At 40.1% G+C, this 19,601-nt stretch overlaps 1 protein-coding gene across 1 annotated transcript in view; it reads right to left on the bottom strand.

Annotated features, from left to right (window-relative positions):
• Positions 1–457: 457 nt before the first annotated feature.
• ZNF469 (zinc finger protein 469) overlaps positions 458–19,601 on the bottom strand; it is a 126,509-nt gene continuing 107,365 nt past the window's right edge. Inside the window, exon 3 of the mRNA XM_089654124.1 lies at positions 458–15,701. Coding sequence (XP_089510250.1) covers positions 3,365–15,499 — 12,135 coding nt within the window. The 5' untranslated portion in view covers positions 15,500–15,701 and the 3' untranslated portion in view covers positions 458–3,364. The remainder of the gene's footprint in view (positions 15,702–19,601) is intronic.

Below are 19,601 nucleotides of genomic sequence, written 5' to 3'. Positions count from 1 at the left end.
TGTGTAAAGCTATCATGGCCATTTACCATAGTCTCCGGAGATATGGGAGAGCCTGGCAACCACCATGGGTAGCAGCAGAAGTGGGGCCCGTAAAAGTGATTGGGTGGCTGAAGAGCCGCTCTGATCACTCTTACTGAAGAGCGAATTGCCGGCTGTAAAGAATGAAACTAAGCTCATAGCTGCAGTGGTGAAGTGGTGGAGCTGTAGTGGTGGAGCACCTATTGTTCTCTTGGCTCCCAGGCAGGAGATGCCTGCAGTGTAGGTGTAAATTATTATTATTTATATAGCACCAACAGTTTGCTTAATTGTAGATCCATTCAAGCTGTTCACAGGCTAGGGGCTCACCCATCACACTCATCACTAGTGATAAATGTATTTGTTTTTTTTGCAACATAATTGTATTTTGTTTTGGATTCATCGTCATTTAACATTCCATATACCTTTACAAATACCATGGTGTTGTTCATCTCATATTTTATTTAACAACAATATAAAGATGCATTTAAGTCATACAAAATAACAATATAAAAATGCATTATGCTCTTTCTGTGTTTTTTTTTTTCTTTTTTGACAAAAATATCAAAATAAAATCTTTTGAATTATTCATTGCACCAAATAAGTAGAATATTTATTTTATACAATACAATGCACTTTAATGATACATATTAACAGGTTAAAGCCTTGTTGCGCGTATGTTTCTCAGGATTCTGTGCAGAAAGCGTACTCTGGTCTCACAAGCTACATCAGTGCCTTAGAACGCTTACGTCTGTTAGAGGTTTTCAGCTCAACCAGGGTGACTGCACCTGAGTTTTCGTATTTCTCTCTTTATATAGAAGATACATCTGTATATAGGCATATATAAATCAGATAGAGGATAGAGTGATTTTCTTTAACACTGTTCCGGCACTGGACAATGAACATTTCAGTTAGTTTTCACATTACTTGAACTATGAAGAAATAGCACCATGGATTTCATTGTTACGCTAACTGTTCTGGATGCATGTTACAGTAAGATTGTCAAGCATTTGATACTATGATAAAGCACACCAAGTCCTTCAAAATCAGGGAGACATCTGCTATGTATGGGCAAGACTAAGTCAAAAGTATTAGTCTGCCACATTGTAGATGCTACAAAGGATCACTAGCAGCTGTGTAAAGACAGGTTTATGTTACATTTTGTAAAAAGGGTACAAAATACTGATAATGTTTGTTTACAGTGGTCACAGAAACGGCTTACATAAAGAAATACTTTGTATGAAGGTAATGGTCAGATACTTGTAATTTGTTAAAACTGTATTCAGGAATATTTTTAAACCAATAGCCTGAGAAGGTTTCAGTGACATTAACTCCTTCCTATTGTGTGTTGTGTGTGTATCATCAGTCAGAATAGTTTATTAGACTTGTTGTGTGACACAGAACTGCCATCTACATACAAGCCTGTTCAGTGCAGAGCAGATTTGTGTAGTATGTAAGTAAGCTTCACAAGCCTTAAAATAAATGAGAAAAGTGCATGAGAATGCCAAAACACATGGGGTGGACAAATGAATGTCCAGCTACAGTCTTTTTAAAAAATGGACAGAGTGGAGAAGAGATAGACTCACTGGTAAGTTCATTGTGGTCTGTGTTCCTTTGGGGAATATTTCACCTTAATTCCTGTTGAGATAGGAAGTGATGGCAAATCTCCAGTGGGGTCACAGACTGGAACATGACCCTTAAAAAAAAATGTGAAGGGTTATAACCTCTGTTGGGATAATAATACTGTCAGTATCTTCCTGTGCCAGTGTCAGCTGCTTCACTCATTTCACAGGGACAGAAATTGAGGTGAAATCTTCTCAATGGAGCTCACAAACAGAAATTAAAAACCTGGAATAAAAAAAAGTATCCTGCAGGTGGGCTTTAAGAAATCAGGGAATATTTGTTTCTAACCATAATGTAAGTAGGACACGTGCTTTCAAATTTAATCACCTGGCTTCTTTCTCATTTACTTTTAATGGTGGAATATCCCCGGTAAAATTCCCAGAGTCCTCCGTAATATAGAATAAACAAATACAGTAACTTCGGAGTTCCTCTGCAATACATTTGTTATGACGTTTAGTGAAGGATGTGTACAACAATGTGCAAGAATGTCTCCTTTTGAGTCTCTAAGATATGTAACTGACCATGTGGGTAAAATCAACCCTGGTGGAGGAAAATCATAAGGGGTCTGTCCCTTTTTATTTTGGATTAAATTGTAATCCTTCTCATTACTGCATAAAACATACGTCTAGAATCTTGTCTGTAAAGTTTAAATGTTTTTAGGACCTTTCTTTTTTTAGTAAAAAATGTTTCTGCAAATATCTATTCATCGAAAGTACTGAACATATTAATGTTTGCATTCTGACCCAAAACATTTATACATGCATTTGACTTTAATGTATTGACTAGAGAGTGTCATTGTAACCAGATAACTAGAAAACACTAAACACATGTCGTAATTAATCATGCTGTACCTTAGAGTCATATATATTTATTGTTAAATGGTCTGTCTACACAAACCTGATATTGGTAGTTACTGAAGAGTTAACCCACCTAACATTTTATCATGTCTCTGGGACTCCAGTGTTATAATATTTGCCCTTGAACTTCCAGGCCTGAATGCCTGTTGTTGGCCATTACCAGGAGTTCCACTTTCTGTTTTAGATGTTTAATTTTTTGATATTGTGGATAATTAAAACAAATAAAAAGAATACACCCAATTAGGCTGGAACATTCAAAACTGCAGGTTAGATGAGAAAAAAGGCCAGGAACTGTGGCAAAAGATCTGTGCCTGAAGCCCCCAAGATTAGAGCAAGGGAGGCCAGCAAAGTAGTAGACTGACCCTTTAACGGAATATTTTAATCTGTTCAAAAAGGCAGCATAAAATATAGAGCATTTAATTGATTTTTTGTTTTTTAAATATATTTTTTGGAAGAGCATGGGTTTAATTTTTAATATCAAACCTTAACTCTTCAGCCAAAAAGAAGTTAATAAGTAAGAAATAATGTACAACAGTAGAAAAAAAAAAAAGATTTTGACTATTGTCTGTCCAAAGCAATTAAAAAGTTGGTTCAGTAAAATCAAAATACATATGCACATTGCAACATTTGCATAATATCAGGTGTTTCAATGTAGATTACAGAACAAAAGGAACTATTTTACAAGGGTGGCAGTGCAAGTTTGGCAAAGCTTAATGGGGAATATGGGGAATGCAAAAGAGTAAAAAAAACAAAACGAATATATATATATATATATATATATATATATATATATATATTTATAAACCTTTGCTTTCAGTTTTTTTCCCTTGATTGGTCAGTTTTCTTCACAAAGAAGGATAGGTATCATGTCATTCGGTTATATCCCTTCTTAAAGGAATTTTAAAGCTAGTTATTTTTTGCCCAAAAAGTTGACTTAGCAAATTGTTCTGTGATTCAGCTGTCCTGTAATTTGGTGGCTCAGTGGGTTTGGTATTCGTTCCCAACCTACGTTTGTGAGGGGGGCCATTCATGGACAGAGGAGAGCTTTTAGGGGTAAATGTGTGCAGACCTTTTGTAAGAAGAGCTCTTTTGCTTTTGTACTCTCCGTTGCTTGATGCAGCATTCACTTTCCGTTGGTTATGTGTATCTAACACAGACTTTTTATATTGACCAGTGACCCCTCCAGAGTTCAGCTTGTGGTAGGCCCTATTACTTGGAGCTTCATCTTTAGCATCTGCAAGGCTGGTAACCCAGTCTGTTTTCTTTGCAACAGCTGAAGACTCGCTCTTTACGGTTATTGCCAACTTGATCTTTTTTTTCTTTATCTCTCCATCTAAATTCTCTTGTGACCCTGCATTGCTTTTATGACCAAATATTTTTTGTTCTTTGCACTTCTTTAGGTGGACCTTTGAAGCCGCGGATACCAACATTTTGTCAGTTATTTTAAACTCTGTGTTTTTGGATAAGATAACAGTTGGGTCTTTTTTTGTTAACTTTTGTTGGCTGGATGTTGTCTCTTTCAAAGTGCTAGTGCTGCCGTCTTGAGAGCAGGCAGCCTTGAATTTTGGTGTGGAAGACTTTAATACGTTGTCACCATTAGCAGCTAAAACATTGGTTTGAGTTGGCAATATGCTGTTGAGTTGGTTGACTGACTTATTCTTTTTTGTGAACTTTTGTCCTTTTACTAAGACATTTGTGTCTGTCCCAGGTGACTTATCTTTGGGGGTATTCGCCACAGTGAGCTGTGCCACATCTTGTGACAGTGACTTTTGTTTATGCTGTTTGGGTTCAGCTGTGATATCAGATAGTAAGCTCTGCTGCTCTTTAGAACTGTCCCCAGATGATATTACTTTGTTAAATGTATACAGTTCTGCCGGTTCTTGCAACACCAAATTAGAAATATCATCCACTTTAACTTGCAGTGTTTTAGTATCTGTTTGTTCTTCCATGTCCTCCACTCCTTTTTGTTTTGCTTGCTCTTTTGTCTCTGGCTCAGTTACTTTGGAATTTTGATCATTGCTTACTGGAAAAGTTAAATTTTTTGATGCACAGATCGAAGAAGAGAAAGATGTGTCAACATTTAGAATGGGGAGCATCTGTCGAGCTATTTCATCGTCTCTTTTCTCAGAAACATTCAGCTCACAAGGTACAGGAGACAAATGGCATAACTCAGAATTAACTGTGATTGGTTCTTCCTTCCCTTCAGCATGGAGCTCAGGAGCTTCCAGTATCATCTCTGTTTTCACTGAATTCTCATTTGCAGGGCTTTCCTCTGACTCTTTGTCAAAGAAAACACCAGGTGATAACATTGGGTACTGAGGGAGCTCGCCAGCATCTGGCACATCAGTAGAAATGTCTGAATAATCTGACAACTTTGGCTTTTTAGAGGGTGGCATACATTCATATTCTGGGGAATCTATTACTTTTTCTTTCACCTCTTTTCCAGATGGGGTTGGCCTTGTTACCCCCCTAAATTTGAATGTCATACTGCCACCAATAAGATGTTTTTCCATGTGTCTATCATATTGTTCTTTCTTAGAAAACGTGTAGTTGCATGTGCTACAAATAAACGATTTCTTGATCACGTGCATAACATCCGCACAGAGTTCACAAGCATAGAGGGTGGTGTGCTTTATTTCAGATTTCTCTGTCAGTTGGTGCTCATTAGTAAGATGACTTCTCAGTTCCTGCACTTCTTGGTAAGATTTAGGACATCGATGACACAGGAAGATTTTTTGCAAACTGTGAACAACAAGGTGTCTTTGCAATTTGAATGGTTTGGGGAACTGTTTTCCACAATGATGACAATCCCTAGATGGGTCTTTGCAGTGTGGATGCATACTTGCATTTTTGTGTATTGAATCATTCTTATGAGAACTGTCCAGTGAAGGGTTTGTGGGCAGCTTTGGAGCTGGCAGTACCACATGAGCAACGTTTTCTGATTCTTTCTCAATAAGTGCCTCATCTTCTTCTTTGTGCTCTTTTAGTTCTTGACTTTTAGTCACTGGGCTTTTTTCATCTATCTCTATGTTTTTTGATGACTTAGTGGGCGTTCTATATATAAAAGTGCTCAAAAATGTTCTAACCATGCTCTCTTCTCCAAAGCACCCTGGAATCCCCATGACTGATTTTTGAGCTTGTCCTTTCCTTGCAAACTGAGTGGCATGTTCCCTCAGATGCTCATTGTACATCCATACATCAGAGATCTCTTTCAGGCACATTCCACAGATCCAGAGACCTGCCTTGTTTTTTGCATGTTTTTCTTTTAAATGATCCCTTAGTTGTTCTCGAGAACTGAACTTGCGCTGGACACACATATAACAGGTGGGGGGTGGTGAAGGGTTATGAGTTAGCTTATGAAAATCCAGCTCCCCCAAAGTCAAGAACCACTGAAAACAGACTTTACACTTGTACTGTTTGTCCTTGGTTTTAATTTTCACATTGTTGCGATTTTTCAACTGCCTCTTTTCATCAGTTTTACCTTTTGCATGTCTCTTACGTCGTCCTGATTTTTGTGCAATGTCTGTTGCATCTGAATCACACTGGTCAGAGTCATCGCCACATGCACTAAAAAAAGACAGTTCTCTCATGTCAAACTTTGCACTTAGCATCTTCATATCTATTGTGGGAAATTCAGGAAGTCCTGATTCATCATTGGTTTTACAATCAAGGTTTTCCTCCACTTCAGATTCTCTAATTTCTGAGCCAATCTCTGCAGAAAAATCAACAGATACTTCTGGTGGCTTGAAGAGGTTTGTATGCATGGAGATACCTGAATCTTGTTCCAGTGGAAGTCTTTCAGCGAGTGATTGTTCATTCATGTTTTCTGGTTTACTCTGATGCACAAAAGACAGCATTTTAGCATCTCCATCCATACCTTCCTTTAGGGAACAGGGCTGGTTGTATTGTGCTAGATGCTCTGTTTGGGCCGAAGAATTTATTACCAAAGATGAAGAATCCCTAGGAATGGATCTATAATCACAGGAGTAGTGGATTTGTGAGGAGTGGCAGTGCTCACCTTTTTCTTCTTGTCTGAAATCTGTTTCAAAGGGTGGTGTTTGTCTTTTGCTTCTCTTTCCATATACACGTGTACACTTTCTTCTAATAAAGTGATCATCTCTGGGAAAGAGTTGGGAAAAGGAGTTATCGTCGTCAAACAAACTGTGAAGATCTGTCACTGTTTCCTTGGGTAAATTTGAATCTTGGACATCGTTTTTATTGCTGGAATGCTCTAGAGTGTTTAACTTCTCCTCTGCACGACTTATCAAATTCTGGTCATTTGTCAGCAAACTATTTATGGGTTGATTTTCACAGCCATTTGTAATTTCAACGTGTCCTTTAATATTATCTGTCCATGTTTGTTCTTGAATTAAAGCTTCTCTATTCATTTCCATATCTAGCACATCACTTACTAACTTCTCATCATCATCTGTACTGATAGTGCACATTTTTACCTTGACTTCTTTCAAATCATTTTGCTTCCTTGGTATTTTTTTATCCGAAGGCTCTTGCCGTTCTGTCTTGTCTTCAGTAGAGTTGAAGCTGTTCGAGTGCCCGATTGCCTTTAGAATATTTGTTTTCAGGATGTTTAAAACATCATCAGGTGGAACTTGTGAATCTGTACACATAGTATTTTGAGTCTTCACCTTTCTTTTTTTGACTTTGACATTTATTTTCTTTTTGCAGGTGATATCTACAGAAGATGTATTCTCGGAAAGTCCATTATTACTTTTCTCTCCTTTGGTTTTTGATGATTCTGTATGTAGCTGAAAAGAGTTGCTTTGGTTTAGAAATTCGGCGATTCTGTGCTGAGGTGTGGTATCAGTCTGCAGGTTTTGTTTACTTTCACTATTGCATTTCCACTCCCCCATTTTATTTATCCCTCCAAGAGTTTTATCACCTGTGGAATCTTTGGATGATGTCAGGGAATTGTTATGTTTAACAGCTTTGTGCCTGGTCAGACCTGGCTTAGAGCGGAAGGATACCAAACATATATCACATGTTAGTGATACTCCAGATAGTTTCTTTTCTTTGATTTGGCTACTCTTTGAGGTAATTCCAATGCTCTGCAAAATTTCTTTGCTTTTGTCACCTTCCAAGATTCGGAGTACACCATCTATGACTGAGTGCATATCATTGGTACCTTTTTTTCCAGACTCACTATTAGATGTACTGTTTTGTGTTTCTGTTACATTATTTTTTTCTGCAACTGCTCTTCCAGCTGTATTTTCTGTTGCTTGATGACTGTTGAAATTTACATACTCTGGAGAAGCTATATTCATTAGATTGCATACCATAGCTGTTGTGCTCTTGTCTTCACTTTGGTATACATGGTCAATGCTAGGAATGTCTTGTGATTTATTCCAATCATTTTTAGGGGACTCTTCCTTGCGATCGCACAACAGTGGTGGTACAGAGTTTTGCATGCTTTCAGAAAATAGTTCATTATGGAGTGCTGGAAAATTTTGGTGGTTTTCTGCAACATAAATTGGAGGATATGTATCATCTGCTGCCATTGACTGACACCCCAGAATTATATCTGCAACAGATTGTACTTGCTGATGTTTAAAGTGTGGGCAGACCAATTCAGAGCAAAAACATGGACTTAAACCATCTTCAACAACTGGTGTCACAGTGATAGTGTCTTTTGCTGTCAGCTGTTTTTGGCTAGCCTCTGTAGATGTCACAATTCCCTCTTCGCTGAGAAATAGTTGCATACCTGTTGATCCCATTGAACTTTTTTCAGATAATTGATCTGATGGACTCGTGGCTACACTGGGGAAAGCTTGAGTGCTGCTACATACGGGGTCCTTTTCATTTGGATCCAACTCATTTTGTGAGGTGTACAGATGTTTTTGCTGTTCTGTTGGATCTTTAATTGGTTCAACTGTGAGCAAGTCAAAATTCAACAATGATTGCTCTGAAGTTAGTCCAAGGCCATGAAGTTGAGCTCCATATTCATTACTGCTGTTTGGCTGGACATCACTGATATTAGGTTGCAGGGTAAAGTGAGAAGACTTGTCATCAAGGTCCGAGACATGACAGTTACCTTTACTCAGCGTTGAGCTAAGTTCTTGGGTTTTGTTATCTACCAAAAAAATTTCTGTTTCTTCAAGCATATTTAGATCTTGCATATGGTTGTTTGGACATACAAAACCAGAGATCTCCCTGTTCAATCCTTGGTTGCTTTTATCTTGCACTACATCAATATTTAAAGAACTTGGTTCCAGACATCTAACATCAGGTCTGTCACATGGAATTTCTTGAACACTGAGCACCTTAGATGTAATTATTGAATCAGTTGTATATTTTTCTTTATCAGATGTGTGGTTGGACCTGTCTGCCCTTTTGGTTTTCATAACAAATGAAGATAGTCTCTTTCCATCATTTCCTCGATAATGACTGGGTTCTTCAATAACCTTCACTTGTTGTTGTCGCAAATTTCCAGCATCTCTGCTGTCAGGTAGAAGATGATCATTATGGTTTCTCACACCCTCTACACCAATGTTAATTACATCTAGGCTGGGGCATTCATTATCTAAATGATTTATCTGTTCATCCTCACAAGGCGCTTTGTTGATTATGGGTTCTGCCAGCATACCAGAAATTGAGTCTTTGTGCCCAAGCACGTTGACCTCATCATTCTGTGAGGTTTGTATTCCTGATTCTGATAACTGTGTTGCTCCTTTTATCTCTGTCGTTTTTTGATTATTCTCTGATTCTGCTGTAAAAGGTTCTGCACTTTGGAGAATATATGAAGCATCTGTTTCAGCTTCTGACTTGTTCTCTGCAGTAACTGAAGCTGCCAGTATCACTGGAAAACATGGCATAAGCATCTCTTCCTCGTTGTTTTTGGCTGTTCTTGCCACAAAAAGTTGGAGCTGCTGCAATGGATTCTCTGTGGCTTCCTGAATTGCTGTAGACTTTTCGAGAATTGTGCTCTCCTCTTTCACTAAGACTGGCATATCAAGGAGCACAGACTGTTTATTGTCCTTGTATCCATGTTTGTCTGATGCTTCCTTGTCACCAAGGATTACATGACCATTGCTATGTGCTGTGGTATTTGCAGTCTGAGGAATTGATAACTTGATTAGTGGATCAGAAAGATTTGGTTCAGTTGTGCTTTCATTGTGATCTGGCATTACAGTCATATTTAAATCAGGAGCACTATCATCTTTCAGACCAAATTCAGAATTAGTGTCAGGAATACTTTGAAAGTGCTCCAGCTCAGGTGGCTCATCAAACTGCTCATCCAGTTTCTGCAGTTTATTTATTGGATTGTCATTGTCATTTTGTTGGCTTTCTTTTTTTGGAGTATCATTTTCTTTGGATTTGGAAAGCAGTGTTTCAGTTGTGACTAGTGTATCATGTAAAAGTTCATGGTCAGAAAATGTCTGGCATTCCATATGGTTGGAGAGGTTAGGCAAGTAAATCCCTGAGATCATTGAGGGGGCACCATGGTTAAGAGACCTTATTTCTTCTGTTAGGCAAACATCACTAGCTGCTGATTGATACTGGTTGCTGTCTTCTTCAGAAGAAAAGGAAGCTAGTGATCTGGTTTGTTTGTGACATTCGATATTAGAACTAAAAGTGTCAAATTGAACTGAACAATCCCAGGGGCTTTTTAGATTTTCAGGTATGTTGTCTTTAACAAGTGGTTGAGAGTCAAGAATGTTACAGTCTACTTTGGGAGGAGACACTAAACTGTTCACATTACTTAGACTGTTATGATTCTCATTCAGATAAGAATTATTTCTGCTATTCTCAATTTGATTTATCTCCATCTCTGGAAATGGAAGAGAGGAATCTGTGAGCTCAGGGGTAATATGATGTTTGGCCAGTGTTTGAGAAGGTACCTCTTTGTGAGCTTTGTTTGTCTGAAGCTGATTTTCTAGTTCTGTAACCAGCCTTTTAATTTCCAACTCATCCTCTGACTGAACCGTGTTTATATATGATGAACTGTAATCAGTAATATTCCTTGACAAATCTTCAGAAATTTGTACAGATGGCACAGGTACATGTTCAGCATATTTGTCTGCAGTTTGATTGTCATTGCCTTGAAATTGAGTAATGTTAGCTGATAATACTGGAGGATCCTCCTCAATGAGGTCCCAACTTTTCTCTGGCAAGTACTGTGTGAATGGATGTTCAAAAGGGATTGGTTTACTAGGTTGGTTGAATTCCATGTAATTGTCCTTTGGTGGTGATATATTATTGTACATAGTGGATTCAAAATCGGATATTGGCAGCTCAGCAAATATAGATGAAGAGTCAAATGAAAAACTTGAAGAAACTTTATCAGGAGGATAAGATGGTATATCTGTGCATTTTTGCGCAAAAGAGTTGATATTATTGTCATTGCTTTGATTTGCATATATCTGTTCAACATTAATGGCAGTGGGCATTTGGGTTTTAGAAAATATATTATTAGTGTATAAACCAGGCAAGTCCTCATGTTTATCCTCTGGAAACTGTTGACATTCAGTTACAAACTCTTTTTGGTTTTGTTGAGGTAAAATATTTACTGTTGAATCCCCACTGAAACAAGAAATGGATAAAGCAAAGTCTTTATGACCATAGCAAAGTTCTTCACTTAGAGTTTTTACATTATTATCTGAGCAGGTTGGATTACTCTCAGTGTTAAGCATTTCAGGCATGGAAGATGAAGAGTTAAGTTGCTTCCTCTGGTAGTCTGTGTTGTCTGAATTATAGGAAGACAACTCTTGGGACACATTATTTATGGCTAATATTAAGTTGGGTGTATAATTATTTTGTGATAAGTTGCTAGCTGCCATTGCGTCTTCATAAGTGCTTGCGTTTGTCTGTTTGCTTTCTTCAAAACTGTGTACTTCTGTTATTTTGCCATCCACTGTTGGGTCTATGCTTTGCTGTAATGTGCCCTTTTCTTGGTAATGTGTTTCAGTGTTCATTGTTGATGGAAACACCTTTGAACTTGCAAGTAGGAATTTGGCAGATCCAAACCTTTTGGTCCCTTTGGAAACTGAGTGTAGCCGGCTATCTGATATATTTTCTCTGTATAGGGGCTTGATAAGGTTTCTTTCTAGATTTGTGTTCTGACCTCTAGTGTTGAAGGTTTTACACCTCAGTGCTGTTTCTTGTTCATTTTCAGAGTCTGTCCTCTCTGTACTTTTAGGGCTAGAGCCAGCTTCACTTGACATACTTGTACTTTGATCACTGCTATTGGATGACTGGCTGCTTCTTCTTCGGATCCTGGTGGAGTTGTCTTTATTTGTACACCTCAGATCTTTACTTTGGAGCTGGAATCTTGTTGCCTCTCCCATGCGCCAAACAGGCTCTTTTAACTTTTGCCTTCCACTTCTCCCTTGGGGATCCCGGTTTAAGCTATACTTCAGTCTACCATTTGGTTGCATTTTACTAGGCAGTAAATTAGCAGCAGCATCCTCATCGGAATCTGAAATGTAGTCGTACTCACCAAAGGGATGGTTTTTAGTTGGTGGAAAAAGTCTTTCTGTCACCAGCGAAAATTGCACATTTTTGTTACTCTTCACATGCAACTTGTGAAGTTTGTTTTTCTGTTGCACAATTTTGTGTATAAGCTCTTTACTCCAGGTCCCATTGTGAGACTTCTTTTTTTTTACATCCTTTAAACTTGTCCTGCGTGACTTTGGGATTTTCATAATGGAGATATCTTTTGGGTCATTTTTTCCTTGCTTAAAATCATAGGGTTTTATGACTTTATCTTCTGTACCTTTAAAATTATTTTTGTTTAAGTTAATTTTCTTTTTTTCCTGTGATGTGAGAAAAGTTTTAATGTCCCCTTTTGTCTGCTGATCACTGTCCTCAGACCTTATAACATGTTTAACATTTGTTGTTTCAGTATCTACAGAATATGGGTGAGCAGTTCCCACCGCTGCAGATTCTGATACATTTCTCATTCTTATTGAGGTTCCGTGCTTGTAGGAAGACTCTTTTTCAAAATGTTCACAATTTCCTTCACAGGCATATGGGACTTGGTTATGGTGAGTATGCGTTTCCTCTGCAATTTCATTTTTTCTGGTGTCTGTAGATTCTTTAACCTTGTGAGGCTGGCTACATGCAGTAGCTTTAGATGAGGTGAGGTCATCATCCACAAAAACATCAATAAAGGTGCTGTCTATTTCAGGGTTGTCCACTTGAAATTCAAGGCCATTCAGTGCTTCAATGATTAGACTGTCAAGCTTTGCGTCATCCATTTCCAATGTCTCACAAGCAGTCATGGGCAGCAAATGTGCTGCTCCATTGTGGAAACTACTGTTTTTTAGAGGGTCCTCTTTGGATTCTCCTTTTGATTCGCAGTCAAGGAGATAATCTTTGTGAAAACCTGCTAACTGGGAGTGAAATTCTATTTGTCCTTTGTGATGGGACAAGCCTGGTATTGTTTGAGAAGCAGCAGATTTTCTTATGTCTGCACCATGCAGAGTGTCCTTCATCTCATTTTGGAGAGTTGCATTTAAATTACAATACTGCCGGTGCTCCAGAAATGATGACAGATTTCCAAAATTTTGGTCACACTGTTTGCAGGTTAGGAGAACGTCAAGCTGATCCAAATTTGCACTGCTAAGAGAGCTGGCAAGGAAGTGGTGGGAAGAGTAGGGAGGTGGGGGTTCACTTTCAAAGCTCTCAATACATTCTTTACTTGGTTCATTGGCTAATTTTTGGTATTGGTTCTCTTGTAGGTTTTTAAAAGTTTGTTCGTCTTTTGAAGAATCCAATAAGAAGGGTACATTTTTTGTAAGTTCAGCTTTGTGATACAGAAAGGAGCCAGAGTTAAGTGGATCATTTGGGTGAAAAGATTTATCTGTTGGATGACATGGCTGATGAAAGTATGGAGACAATGTCAGAGTGGGTGGTACTTGGCTCTCCTCTGAACTTGGGTTCACAGGACTATTGGACATAGGTGAAAGAGAAGAGCATGTGCTTCCAGTCACAGGATTAGTGACTGGGGAAGGAAGTGGAGATTCACAGGGAGATTCAGCTACAAAAGTCTTACCTGACAGTGGTACTGACTGGTTGGAATTATTCCGTGATTGTAGAATTGGTTGGCTCATGCCATACAAAATGCCTTTAGTTCTTGAATCATTTATCTGAGAGTTTGTATCCTTCACGCTGTCGTACAAAATATCATTGGATGAGCTGTAGCTTTGCCTGCTCATTTCAGACCTTTGAGTGGAGCTCCCATCTACCACAATATGTTTTTTTGCATGATAACTTGGTAAAATCTTTGGCATAATAGTGTTGTTTTGCCAGTCTGAATTACCAAGATTGTATGGGAGTTTTTGGTTCGTGTTGTGCCTGGATAGCTCAATGTGATTTTGGTTTGCTGTGGGTGAAGTAAGGTGAACTTGCTGCCAAGGCATCCTTGCATTTTTCAGTGCCTGTCTAGGGTCACTTGGCTGGCATTGATAGGGTATTGAGTTTCCAGAGGCATTTGGGTAAGACAAAGAGTTTTGGTCCAGAGGTGGGAAACCGTTGCTACCTGTATCCCAAGTCTGAGGTATTCTGGAAATGTTTTTATCAAAAGGCACAGATCCTGTGTTTACATTGTTATAGGGCTTATTGGGGAAGTGCACTTTGTTCAAAGAAGTCTGTGGTATATTCCTTCGTAGCGTATTGCCTGGAGTTAGGAGTCTTTGACTGTGTACAAAGTCTTTAGTTGGCTGTTGCCTTTTACTGATTAATGCTGGCACACTGTTATTATGTAAACTAAATTCACTAGGATTAAAAACTGTTTGTTTTTCTTGAAAAGTGCTTTGGGTTTGTTCTATAGCACCAGAAGGAGTTAGAGCACCAGATGAAGAAATAGCACCATTGTGTTCAGCCGAGTGTTCATGCCTTCCTGTGTAGCATGGGGGTGTGGGCGGATGCTGAACCCCCTGCTGTGTATGGAGGAATTGAGATTGCTGGGAAGGTAAACCATAAGTACGGCTGTCCGGCAAAACAGTATTATAGGATCCATTGCCCTGTGGATCCTCTGGTCCTTCTCTTGAGGAGGACTGGAAGGAGAAAGTATTGTGTGCTACCTGGGAGGCAGCCAGAGAGACATCAACAAAGTCTTGGCTGTTTCCATTGTTGCAAAATGTATTCCCATTTGGCTCCTGTAATGGCTGAAATGGATACTGAAATGACAGGGGTCCAAAGCCATGTGAATCAGATTTGTTGCCCTCTGGATAAGGACATAGCTTTTGGTTTGGAATAGGATACCCATTGGTCCCAGGAAAGAGTTTTTCAGAGGGATGCCACTTGTTTCCATTTGGTTGAAACTCTAAGTAATGTAATTGTCCATTGGAGTTGGATTTGTCATGGAGATTGCCCGGCTGAAGCTTTAAGCCATGGTGAGTTCTATTAACTGGAGCAGTTTGTGAGGTATAATTGGTGGAGGTCAGATTAGAACTTGGCTCTGGAAGAGAACGACTGAAATTTAGGTCCTCTTGTTGGAGTTCTGCCTCCCTCTCTGGAAGACTTGGGACATGAAACCGATAACTTCCAGAGATAGGTCCATGACTTACTTCTACTTTTTTTGGTGGTGTCACCTTTTGCTGAGGGTAAGCAATCCCAATGGTAGGGTTGGACCTTGCGCTATTAAGGCTGAGTCTGTAGAGCTGGTGCTGGCTACGATCTCCCTTTCCTGACCTTTTATTTTTGTCTTTTCCTCTATTCTTTCCTGTTGGAGACAGCGGGCTAGTTTTGCCATTAGTCCATGTTGTATCACTCGAATACTTTGGCCTGTTTTGAAGAGATTTAAAGTCTATTTTGCCTGCTTGTTGCGGCCTTATTACAGCCTCCCGCTGACTACAAGTATCTCTTTCCCTACCATTCAGTTTAGATACTTTATCAGCAATTAAGGCACTTTCTGAGTTGTCTGGCACCCTGCTCAAGTCATTCCCAGCATCCTTCTTGCTGAACTGTTCACGGGTAGTGTCATTTTCTTTGGAGCTGGGTGTTTTCGCATTGATGGCATACACATGCTTTGTCTCTCCCGTCATGGTACCACTCAGATGAGGTGGGAGGCACTTGGCACACCGGCCACTTTTGTTTTCCTCATGTTCTTCACATAATGATTTTTTCCGATCCTTCTATGTGAAGTCTGGCAGGAGATCAAAAAAGTAGGCTGATCAATGGCATGTTCATTCTTGATATTCAGACTCCAGTGCTGAGATCATCACTTTCAGGAATTCCAGGATCAGACTGAAATGTAAGAGAAAAAGAAAAATGAGTCAGCTAAAATAGTGACATGACATTTACTAAAGCTTATATTATAACTAAAGGCAAAACTTTTTTCTTTGTTTTGGATAGAGTAGAGATGGATTAGAACACCTGCCAGTTTTTATTGCTGTCTGTGCCCCGGTTAAGGAGATTCACCCTCTCTATGTGTCCTGTTATCCATTATCATTGAAAGTGAAAGTAAAAGAAAATCCCAAATTTTCGGTTGTCCCCAGAAAAGTAATAGAGGGGAAATCTTCCAACTTGGGGGTCCCTTCATCTGTAGGGATTTCCTCTCACTTCCTGTTTTGGCTAGGGGACAGAAAGTGAAGGTAAATCTCCCCAATGAGACAAAGAGGGCTAAAATAAACCTTACATAGGTTATAACCCTCCCTACCTCTATACAGTACTCAGCATAAATTAGTACACCCCTTTTGAAAAGTAAGATTTTAATCAATATCTCAATGAGCACAATTTCCAAAATTTTTACAAAACTGAGTTTTATAGAACATTTGTTTAGCTCATTACATGAAAGTTAGGTTAATAATATAACTTAGATTACAAAATCTTCAGTTTTATTCAAATTAGTTAGTTGATGCAAAAATGAATACACCCCACAACAAAAACTACTCAATCTAGTATTTTGTATGACCTCCATGATTTGTAAGGACAGCACCAAGTCTTCTTGACATGGAATGAACAAGTTGACGACATATTGCAACATCTATTTTTTCCATCCTTCAAGAACGACCTATTTTAGAGCCTGGATGCTGGATGGAGAGTGATGCTCAACTTGTCTCTTCAGAATTCCCCATAGGTGTTCGATTTGGTTCAGATCAGGAGACATACTTGGCCACTGAATCACTTTCACCCTGTTCTTCTTGTGTATTTTGGACCATTGTCATGTTGGAAAAGTGCATGACGACCAAGGGCAAGGGTCTTCAAACTGTTGCCCGAGGGCCAGATAAGACCCTGTGCTACCCTTTATCTGGCCATTGGAACACTGTTTATTTCAGGTACATATAGCATTGTCAATTTATGCAGCGCTTTACATATATATTGTACAGTCACATCAGTCTCTAACACTCAAGAGACATACAATCTAAGGTCCCTAACTTACATTCCTCCATACACATACTAGGGCCAATTTAGACAGGAGCCAAATCACCTACCAGCATGTCTTTGGAGTGTGGGAGGAAACCGGAGTACCCGGAGGAAACCCATGCAGGCACAGGGAGAACATGCAAACTCCAGGCAGGTGGTGCCGTGGTTGGGATTTGAACCAACAACCCTAGTACTGCCAGGCAGAAGTGCTAACCACTCAGGCACTATTCCTCCCACTGAGACCAACAATGCGGCAGTACTTCCATTTTAACCAAAGATGGTGTTCTGTTCTTCCCACTAATACCAATGATGGGGCACTACTCCCCCTCCTACTGACCATCAACCCTGAGGCTATGTTCTTTCTCACTGATGTTGGGACCAGGACATTTTCTACCCCCAGTGGCCCTAATCTGGCCCTCCTAAAGTCTGAAGGACAGGATACTGGCCCTTTGTTTGAAAATTTGGAGACCCCTGACCAAGGGCATAGAGTGATGGTATCATCTTCTCTTTCAATATAGAGCAATACATCTGGGAATTTATGATATCAATGAAATGCATCCCCACAGAATGACACTGCCACCACCATGTTTCACTATTGGCACCATGTATCTTTCTTTGTACTCCTCACCTTTGTGATGCCATACAGTTTTAAAGCCATCAGTTCCAAAAACATTTATCTTGGCCTCATCACTCCAGAGTACAGAGTCCCAATAGTCTTCTTCTTTTTGAACACATTCCTGGCAAATTCTAGGCGACTTTTTTTGTGCATGGGCTTTAATAGAGGTTTCCTTCATAGACAACACCCATGCATGCCAATCCTCTGCACTGTACGCCGCGTTGTGTCACAGGAAACAATCACCCCAGTTTGGCTTTCTACTTCTTTAGCTAACTGCAATGAACTTGCATGGTGATTTTCTTCAACCCTTCTCATCAGAAGACACTCCTGTTAACTTCTGTGGACGGCATGGACATCTCTGTGAGATGGTTGCAGTTTCATCTTTGTTAAATTTTTGTATCACTTTTGCTACAGTATTCTGACTGATGAGTAAAGCTTTGCTGATCTTCTTGTAGCCTTCACCTTACTTGTGTAAAGAAATTATTTTCTTTCTCAGGCCTTGTGACATTTCTCTTCCATGTGGTGCCATTACTGGCAGCATGAAATGGGAGGAGTTTTCTTTGTTAACCAGCTGCCAACCGCAGATAGCTGAATGACGGCTTCACTGCGGCCGGCCAGTTCTGAGTGGACGTCATATGACGTCCTCCCAGAACGCGCTCTCCTGGGGCGCGCACCCGGCGATCTCCATGATCGCTGTGTCCTACGGACACAGCTGATCACGTGATGTGGTAAAAGGCCAATCACAGCGGCCTTTTACCACCTGATCAGCGGTGTCCAATGACACGCTGATCAGAAGGAAATGCAAGTGCCGGTTCTCGGCTGCACTTTCCTCACGCTGTCAGATCGTGAGGAAAGTACTGCCGAGAACCGACAGTTGTCAGAGCGGGGATCGGCACCGATCATCAGGGCACTGATGATCAGTGCCCTGATGATCGGTGCCCAGCAGTGCCACCCGCAAGTTCCGCCCAGCAGTGCGCCCACTAGCTCCGCCCACCCGTGCCCATCAGTGCACTCACCTGTGCCAAGCAGTGCACCCACCTGTGCCACTCTGCAGTGCCACCTACATGTGCCCAGAAGTGCCACCTACATGTGCCCAGCAGTGCCACCCACCTGTGCCCACCCACCTGTGCCCACCAGTGCCACCCACCTGTGCCCACCCACCAGTGCTGCCCACCAGTGCCACCCACCAGTGCAGCCCAGAAGTGCTGCCAGTCAGTGCCCAGGGGTTGTGCCAGTCAGTGCCGCCAGTCAGTGCCCAGCAGTGATGCCAGTCAGTGCCGTCTATCAGTACCCATCATCAGTGTCACCTATCAGTGCCGCCTATCAGTGCTGCATATTAGTGCCGCCTATCCGTGACCCCTAATTAGTGCTGTCTATCAGTGCCGCCTATCCGTGCCACCTCATTAGTACTGCCTATCAGTGCCCTTTAGTGCTGCCTATCAGTGCCCATCAGTGCCACCTATCAGTGCCCATCAGTGCTGCCTCATCAACGCACATCAGTGAAGGAGAAAAAATACCTGTTTGAAAAATTTTATAAAAGAAACAAATAAACTTTTTTTTTTCAAATTTTTTGCACTTTTTTTATTTATAGCGCAAAAAGTAAAGCGCCCAGTGGCGATTAAATACCACCAAAAGAAAGCTCTATTTGTGAGAAAAAAATGATCAAAATTTCATAAAGGTACAATGTTGCATGACCGCGCAATTGTCAATCAAAGTGCGGCAGCACTGAAAGCTGAAAATTGGCCTGGTAAGGAAGGGGGTATAAGTGCCTGGTAGGCAAGTGGTTAAGCAAAGCCCTTTTATAATCAGCTTTTTGCTGGACACCTATTTAATGAATAATTAGACTCTCCTGCAGTTGAATTCTTGGTAGTTAGGATTTTGTTGTCTAAAATTTACATTGGCTCCTAAGACTTTCATTGGGGTGTATTCAGTTTTGCAACATAGTCTTGAATGAATTTGTTAGGAAAAATACTTTTTTTGTGTGTGCAAATGAACAAATCTTGTTTGCAATCAATGGCCAACATTTGTTGGAGCGTTTTGTAGTATAGTGGCCCATAGAAAATATTGATTCTGAAAGGAAAGTAAATGTTTTCGGACAAACCTGTTGGGGTTAAGGACTGCTACTGATAAAGGAAGTGAGCTGTATTTGTGTGTCTAGTGCTGTA

Source organism: Staurois parvus, unplaced genomic scaffold, assembly GCF_062004578.1.
Source record: "Staurois parvus isolate SC_StPar_1 unplaced genomic scaffold, SC_StPar_1.0 ptg000745l, whole genome shotgun sequence".
Lineage (NCBI taxonomy): Eukaryota > Metazoa > Chordata > Amphibia > Anura > Ranidae > Staurois > Staurois parvus.
The sequence above is the reverse complement of the archived record's forward strand: the minus strand, read 5'-3'. Positions and strand labels throughout refer to the sequence as shown.